Here is a 9261-nt window from a genome sequence, read left to right as displayed (position 1 = left end):
GAAAAGCCCTATGACAAGCACCAACACCTGGGCTTCACCCTATACAGGAAGAGACAACAGCAGTACTGATAAGATCCACCAGATCTTGCTGGTGATTGGTTCCACATGTAAAGCTTCGGGAAGCCTATTTAATAAGGATGGCATTGGTACACATACTGTAACAACGCCTGTTCTGTCATCTCAGGATGGCGAGTCCAGAGGGAAATTAATGAAAAAATGCTTTATTATTTAATATTTAAATATACGATTTTTACAATGGTCAATTGTTTTACAAAGTAACTTTTACTTTTTATATTTTTCATCAATTTTTAACTATTGGTTTTTTTTTGTCTTAGTTCACAAAGTGGAACCGAAAGTGTGGTATGTGCGTGTTCCCTCAGACTGGCCCGACTAAGCAGTAAGTTTACCCCTACCGTTCTGGGCCAGAATCACTGAGACAGCTTAGTGTAGTTGAGCTTCCCCAGCGATACTTTACTGAGAAATTGTCAGGATAGATTTTTCCACTTCCACCGTATGTGGCTATAAAGAAAACTTATTGTCGCAGGTTAATAGACCCGTAATCCTTTAAAATAATCTGCAATGCTGCAACTTGATTCAATTTCTCAATTTTGAAAAGTGCTCCAATTTTGCACAGCTAAGGATGCATTCTGATCTTGGGCCTGATTCATTAAGGATCTTAACTTAACAAACTTCTTATTTAAGTCTCATGGACAAAACCATGTTACAATGCAAGGGGTGCAAATTAGTTTTCTGTTTTGCACATAAGTTAAATACTGCCTGTTTTTTCCTGTAGCACACAAATATCAACTTTAAACTTCAGTGTACAAATAAGCTAGCAAGTATTTGTGGGCTACATATACATCACACACACACTACATTGTCACAAGCCTCCTGTGCCATAACACACACACTACATTGCCACAAGCCCCTTGTGCCATCACACACACACTACATTGCCACAAGCCCCCTGTGCCATCACACACACACTACATTGCCACAAGCCCCTTGTGCCATCACACACACACTACATTGCCACAAACCCCTTGTGCCATCACACACACATTACATTGCCACAAGCCCCCTGTGCCAGCACACACACACACACACTACATTGCCACAAGCCCCCTGTGCCAGCACACACACACACACACACTACATTGCCACAAGCCCCCTGTGCCAGCACACACACACACTACATTGCCACAAGCCCCCTGTACCAGCACACACACACACACACACACTACATTGCCACAAGCCCCTTGTGCCATCACACACACACTATATTGCCACAAGCCCCCTGTGCCATCACACACACATTACATTGCCATAAGCCCCCTGTGCCATCACACACACACTACATTGCCACAAACCCCTTGTGCCATCACACACACATTACATTGCCATAAGCCCCCTGTGCCATCACACACACACTACATTGCCACAAGCCCCCTGTGCCATCACACACACACACACACTACATTGCTATAAGCCCCCTGTGCCATCACACACACACATTACATTGCCACAAGCCCCCTGTGCCAGCACACACACACTACATTGCCTCAAGCCCCCTGTGCCATCACACACACACTACATTGCCACAAGCCCCCTGTGCCATCACACACACACTACATTGCCACAAGCCCCCTGTGCCAGCACACATACACACTACATTGCCACAAGACCCCGTGCCATCACACACACACTACATTGCCACAAGCCCCCTGTGCCATCACACACACACTACATTTCCACAAGCCCCCTGTGCCATCACACACACACTACATTGCCACAAGCCCCCTGTGCCAGCACACACATTACACTGCCACAAGCCCCCTTGTCAACACACATACAGACACACCACTAACATCAGCACCTCTCACTTACCTTTAAGTGTACTTCTGCTGCATTGCTCCTCATTGCTCAGACAGGAAGTGAAGTGAGCACTTCCTGTCTGAGGCCAATCAGCAACAGGCAGCCAATCTGAGGCTGCCTGTTGCTGCCACTGAACACTAATGATTTGATCCTCACCATCCACCCCCCCCCCCCGGCCGCAGCACCCCAGCACACCCCTTGCTCTCGCCCCCCCTCTTCCTCCACCCGCACCGGGTGGGGAGAAGAAAAAAAGGAGTCAGGCACACCAGGCAGGACAGGGGTTTACAGAGAATAGGAACCCCCCCTGTGTGCGCCCCTGGCCCTTTGTGGGTCACTTGTTGAGCAAAGGAAGTGACTGTTATGGGAGACTGTATATAATACCCATTTATCCCGTTCATGGACATGAAAAGTTGTATAATTAGCGTCAGGTCCCCTTATTGCTGTCACTCTTCATGTGTCGCTTGTGCCTCTGTCTCCAATTTTTAAAAGGCCAGATACAAAATAACCTGAAGCCAATCAGATCATGAGAATGCGTACAGCAGCGCAGGTTATGTCAGCTTATCGTGTGGGAGGTTGTAGTCTGTTCGCCTCTAGGCTGGTGCTAGTGAGGACAGGGCTGCATGTGACAAGGGGCAGTGGTGTGTGTGATGTGAGCAGGAGAAAGGAGGTAAACAGGAGATCACAGACTGAGGGTTAGATCATGGAAAGGGCAGGGTCCCCAGCAGCACAGAGCAGTGATGGAAGGAAGGTAAGGGAGGCAGCAGGAAGCCACAGGCTGAGAGCTAGATAATGGTAGGAGCAGGGTCCTCCAGCAGCACAGAGCTGTTATGTGAGGAGGGAGATGGAGATAAGCAGGAAGTCACAGACTGAAAGTTGGATAGAGGAAAGAGCAGGGTTCTCCAAAAAGAACAGAACACTGATTTTACACTTCCTTTGAAATGTATACCATAAGATTCTGGTGTCAAATGCACTTCTGTATAAAACACAATTCATACATACAACTGGTTTATGACATATATGTGTTTTTACTTCTTGTATATGTTTCTGTTTATCTAAAGCTACATCTTTTTCCTAGCATGAGAACTTCAAACAAAAGGTTTTACTGGAGCCATAAGATAATGATTGACACTAAAGCCATCTACAGCAATACCACTGACAATCAGGCTGTTGAAATTGTAAGGGGTACAGTATTAACTATAATCTTACTGTCCTTTTGTATCTTCCTCTACTTTACAACAATCATGCTGCATGTCTTCTTCACCGATCCTCACGTTCGAGAGAATGCTCGATATGTTCTCTTCGCTCACATGCTCATGAATGACGCCCTGCTCCTCTATGTTTCAGTATTTCTTTTTATTGCCTTCATGTATGTTGTATATATTCCTGTTCCGATATGTTATGCTTTTGTCACTATTTCCGCATGTACATTTAGGATCACACCATACAACCTGGCAGTCATGTCCTTGGAACGCTATTTTGCCATTTGTTACCCACTCAGACATGCAGAATTCTGCACTGTGCAGCGATCGCTGACGGCCATAGTAATTATGTGGATATTAGGTTTATTTCCCCAGCTTCTTGATTTTATTGCCATGTGCTTTTCAATGCAGAGCAGTTTTTTTTCGATCAGCTTGAAATGCCATTGGTCAACATTCGTAATGAACAAAGTTCAAAGCATATTAAGAACATTCACTATTGTCAGCAGCTTCACCATGGTGGCTCTGGTAATCCTCTACACCTACGTCAATGTTATGTTAGTTGCCCGGAAAATTGGTCCTGGAAAATCTGCTTTTAGGGCACAAAGAACGGTCTTGCTCCACGCCTTTCAGCTTGTCTTATGTATGACCTCTTTTACATCCACATTTACAGAAGTTTATTTGAAAGAATATTTCTATTTCATAGACATAACAAACTTTTTCGTCTTTTTGTGCATTCCCAGATTTATCAGTCCTTTAATTTATGGGGTAAGAGATGAGGCATTCCGAAAATATATGAGAAAGATGAACTTCTCTGTCTAAGTGAATTTAATCCATCCTTGGAGTCCCAGTATTTGAGGACTGGGACCTCTCAATCTCAGTCCTAGGAAAATATAACACAGAACGCTATCAGTTCTTTGGTGTCCGCGGACACATTGATTCTGTGGGAGTGTGAGTGATTATGATTAGGAGAACAAAACCATTTTTACCTTCCGATGATTGAAAGTACAAATTTACTAAAAAGGTCTGACATGATTTATATTGATTTCAGGCTTTACATTACAAAACTCTGCCTTTTCAAAAAGAGTGTGTAGACATTTTTTGGATCCAATATCAGTGGTCGAAGTGGAAATTTAAAAGTGGCAGTACAAAAAATGTAATAGGATAGTAAGTGAATGGATTTTATAGGTTTACAATGAAGTCAGTAGGAGATTTGGCCGTTTGTCATACCTCCGTATACACCCTCACTTCCACCACTGCCCACTGTACCTCTTACAATCACATCATAGAGAAATTCACTATCTGACTTATACATAGTGCCCCCTTTTTGTACTAATCATTTGCAGTTTTTTTGTTTCCTAACCTCAGAAGTTTGGCCCATCATATTTTCTCTTTCTCATTATTTTGCAGTGCTCCTCATTCCTAAAGAATCATAAAACTGCAAAAGCAAACTAGAATAGTGCCAAAATAATATTTATTTTCTTATATATCAGTATCCCCAGCCATCAAAATGTTCAAAATTCCTGAAGGGAGAAAGTCAGGGGCCTCCCAGAAACTTTTCAAGTTCTTTAAAAAGAAACAACTGACAGTGACCCGGTACAACAGCTTCTCCCAGCGCCAGACCCAATTACCTCTTTGTCTGTCTGATAATAGCCAGTCGTCTTTTATTATTATTTTTTGTTCCCAATCCTAAAGCACTACGAAAAATGCTATATAAATAAATGTTCACAATAAATAAATTAAATACATCTGAGGATGAATCCACAGAGCTGGATACTATAAGTGACATTGCTGGCGTTATATCTGAAATTAAATCACTCATGCAAACGTTCTGGTCTGAATTATAAAAGCGGTCGCTGATTGGCAATCCAATATGGCCGAAATTCGTTCTATTACAGATGCTGTAGAGGCCAAGTTATAGGAGGTCATTCGATTTCGACATAAAGTTGATGACACTATGGGACCCTTCTTTAATGACATTCAATAAAGCAATATTACTAAGCGCTACACTGTAAATATTGGTCAAATGATCGGATATGTTGATCATTGGTCTATTTAGTCAATAGATGTCTGTTATTGGTAGAAATGCTCTCTGGAATGTTGCAATAAATGTCTACTTATTCCAGGTGGGGTCCGCCTTGCCCCCATGTAGCAGTTCTAAAATCTAATCCACAAACATAAAGATAGTTCAATCCTTAAATATTCCAAAGTTCATCAATAAGTTTCAGCAGTTGATTTACTTGTCCACACTGTACACACAGTATAGAAGCTTCAGCTGTTGCCCCACGGATATCATATCTCAAAAAAGTTATTGTAAATAAACATTACGCAGATGAAAGTGATAGCCTCTCGAGGACAGATGTTACTCACACTGGAATACTGTTTTGCTCTAAGATTGTTCTGAAGTTTTCATGATGTGTACAGGTGAGCATGTGTGTAGGATTTCAATACAGACTGTCTACTCAGCTGTAGAATTTTATTTTATTAATAATGTTTCTAAACTGTACATCTGTCCTTTCCTTTAGTGCACTCCTCGGGGTAAATTTACTAAACTGCGGGTTGGAAAAAGTGGAGATGTTGCCTACAGCAACCAATCAGATTCTAGGGCCTGATTCATTAAGGATCTTAACTTGAGAAACTTCTTATTTCAGTATCCTGGACAAAACAATGTTACAATGCAAGGGGTGCAAATTAGTATTCTGTTTTGCACATAAGTTAAATGCTGCCTGTTTTTTCATGTAGCACACAAATATCAACTTTAAATTTCAGTGTACAAATAAGCTATCAAGTATTTGTGTGCTACATGAAAAAAACAGTCAGTATTTAACTTATGTGCAAAACAAAATACTAATTTGCACCCCTTGTATTGTAACATGGTTTTGTCCAGGAGATTGAAATAAGAAGTTTCTTAAGATAAGATCCTTAATGAATCAGGCCCCTAGTTATCATTTATTCAGTACATTCTACAAAATGACAGCTAGAATCTGATTGGTTGCTATAGACAGTACCTCCACTATTTCAAACCCACAGTTTAGTAAATATACCCCCTCGTCCTTCTCCTTGGCCTATTAACTTATGTTCCTTCTGTCTTCTCCTCATGTAGAAATTAAATGTAGAAATTATGGAGAGAAGTTGTGGCAGAGATGTGATAAGCTGTTGAATATTAATAAAACTAATATTTCTTTGGCTTGGTTGAATAAAGTGGTGAATAAGAGCTTGCAGGTGATAAGATGACAGAGAGTGGAAAATGATTGTTATAAAGATCAGAAACTGAACAAACTCTGGATAAACAAGACTAAGGCAGTGGACATAACGATTATAACGATTATTATTACTATTAATATTATTATTATTATTATTATTATTATTATTATTATTTTTTAATAACCTTTATTTATAGTGTTATAGTGCGACACATGAGGTTCACAGCACCTCACAGAGGGAAAACAACAAGACAGTACATGGTTTAACAGTACGATACAGTAAGCAGATAACACTAGAACTCTCAACACAGCTACTGGGGTGCAAGGAGTATATTCATTGCAAGTTGAAACCTGTACCCATTAGTGTGGGCACAAATAACAGGTTTAGAGCTACTGAAAGACAAATGGAGGAGTGAAGACAATGGGAAAAGAGCACAAGGAGGACATGTGTAGTTAGTGAGCAAAAGTTATAGGTGATGAGGACAGGAGGGAAGAGAGCCCTGCACACTTGAGTTACAATCTAAAGAGAAAGGGACAGATACATGGGGTGGACCAATGCAAGGTAATCTGAGGGCAAGAGTTGGAGCGATGGTGGATGAAAGAGGATGAGGCATACCACATGGTAAAATGGCTAAGTGGAGGACTGGTAGGCTTTTCTAAACAGGTGGGTTTTCAATGACCATTTCAAGCTATACAGGTTAGGGGATAATCTGATAGAGAGAGGGAGATCTTTCCAATGGTGGGGGGCCGCATGGGAGAAATCGTTGATAAGGGAATGAGATGTGGTTACCAGAGGGGCAGAATGCCGAGAGTCATTGGCTGACAGGAGAGGGCGGGAGGAAGTATGTATAAAGTTGAGGTTGGTGATGTAGGGAGCAGTGGAGTTGGAGAGGGCCTTGTACATAAGTGTGAGGAGTTTGAAGAGGATTCTGTAGGGGAGGGGAGCCAGTGTAAGGCTTGACAGAGAGGGGAGGCAGAAGTGGAGTAGTGAGAGAGGAAAGAAGTCTAGCTGCAGCATTAAGTATAGATCAAAGAGGTGCGAGATGGGAGCCCAGGCAGTGGAGTTGGGGAACAGAGGAGATAGTGGTGTTGTCAACAGAGATAGAAAGGTTAGGAGGGGAGAAGTCTCTTGATGGAGGGAAGACAATGAGTTCACTTTTGGCCATGTTAAGTTTGAGAAAAAATATGGCTATCCAGGAGGAGATGGCAGAGAGGAAACTGGACACCCAAGAGAGCAGGGAAGGGGAGAGATCAGGAGATGAGATGTAGAGTTGAGTGTCATCAGCATAAATGTGGTACTGTAAGCTGAAGAAACTTATGAGTTCTCCCAGGGAGGGCAGAAGGTCAAGGACATTCACAGTCCATGTGGGACTCCTATGGGAAGGATGAATGGGGGAGGAGAAACCAGAGGATATACAGAGTGTTAGGATCTGCCTGCAAACTTATGCATTGCATGCTGCTTTGCCTGGCAACTGCTGCCTTTTAGTCCTTATTATCAGTACCTCTATTCACCAGAGGTGTTGCTATTGTGCCTTACTTGTTTGTATCAGGGGTTAACCTGCTCTGTAATTATCTTTTGCACCTGGGTGTGTCCCTTCTTAAACCTGTCACTCCCAGCATAAATTGCTGAGTGGGGATCGGACACAGGAGACAGGTTGAGCGTTGAAAAGATAATACAAAAAAATGGACTTCGTCACTTGTAGTGGGGCATAAGGAGCATAAAATGGTGGCTGGAGGAAGAGAAAAGTGGAGTTTTTGGGGTGACAGAAGAGTGATGGGAGGAGGACATTTTGTTTCTGCCTCAATTTTGGAAGTGGCAAGGGCAGTTGCACTAGGGGAAGAGAGGTGAAACGGAGTGTGTTAACAGTGGCAAATAGGCATCGGGGATTGAAGGACTATGAAGAGATGAGAGAACTGAAGAATGATTGTTTAGGGAAGGAGAGGGTGGAACTGTAGGATGAGAGGGTGAACTTGAAATGAAGGAATTCAGCCAAGGAATGAAATTTCCTCCAATGGTTTTCAGCTGTACATGTGCATTTTTGAAGGTACCTGATAAATTTGAAGTGTCAAGAATGGGATTCAGAGCAGCGAAGGTGGACAGAAGTGGAGGGGGCAGCAGAGTCAAGAGCGATGGTTAGGGTGTGGTTGTAAAGGGAGGCTGCTTGGTTGGGGCAGGTCAGGGTGGATAGAGGGGAGAGAAGAGTTTCAAGTGAGGAGGCAAAAATAGCATATCAAGAGCATAAAGATTTTGTCTGGAAAGGGTAGATTTGGGCATGGGGAAGGGTGCAGGAGATGAATGAAGAAAGATTGAAGGAGTGGTGGTCAGAGAGCAGGAAAGGAGAGTTGGAAAAGTCAGAAAGAGCATATTGCTGGGAGAAGATAAGGTCAAGGGACTGGAACTGACTGAGACAGTTGGTGGGGGAAGAGGTCCATTGTGAGAGTCCAATTGAGGAAGAAAGGGCAAGAGGTTTGGAAGGGTCTCCATGCTGGGTCTGTGGAGTTGTCGATAGGAATGTTAATGTCAGCTAGGATGATGGAGATGAAATCCTAGGAGAGGTAGAGGGGAATCCCGGCAGCAAAATTATCAAGAAATTGGGAAGTAGGAGCAGTGTGGTGATAGATGACTGAGACACGGAGACGGATGGGGTAGAATAGACAGATAGAGTGGACTTCAAAGAAGGAGCATGAAAGGGAAAGATCAGGGGAGATCACACGAAAGGTACAATTGGGGGATAGGAGGATGCCCAGCCTACATGCTGGTCGTACATCAGGTCTGACGGAGTCAGTGAAAGAGAGGCCACCATAGCATAGGCAGCACGGTGACTTAGTGGTTAGCATTTCTGCCTCTCAGCACTGGGGTCATGAGTTCGATTCCCAACCATGGCCTTATCTGTGAGTAGTTTGCATGTTCTCCTCGTGTTTGCGTGGGTTTCCTCCCACACTCCAAAAACATACTAGTAGGTTAATTGGCTGCTATCAAAATTGAC

The 9261-nt window shown here is 42.9% G+C and overlaps 1 protein-coding gene across 1 annotated transcript; it reads left to right on the top strand.

Annotated features, from left to right (window-relative positions):
• The first annotated feature begins 2993 nt into the window (after positions 1–2993).
• On the top strand, positions 2994–3893 carry LOC142139782 (odorant receptor 131-2-like). The gene has a single exon (XM_075197651.1). It carries the CDS (start codon positions 2994–2996, stop codon positions 3891–3893), a length of 900 nt encoding a protein of 299 aa, XP_075053752.1.
• Positions 3894–9261: the final 5368 nt, after the last annotated feature.

Source organism: Mixophyes fleayi, chromosome 2, assembly GCF_038048845.1.
Source record: "Mixophyes fleayi isolate aMixFle1 chromosome 2, aMixFle1.hap1, whole genome shotgun sequence".
NCBI lineage: Eukaryota > Metazoa > Chordata > Amphibia > Anura > Limnodynastidae > Mixophyes > Mixophyes fleayi.
Note: the sequence above shows the minus strand (reverse complement) of the source record. Positions and strands in the feature narration are given on the sequence as shown.

Excerpts from the sequence above, each read along its gene's own strand:
- LOC142139782 (XM_075197651.1), top strand. The coding sequence starts at position 2,994 with ATGATTGACACTAAAGCCATCTACAGCAATACCACTGACAATCAGGCT.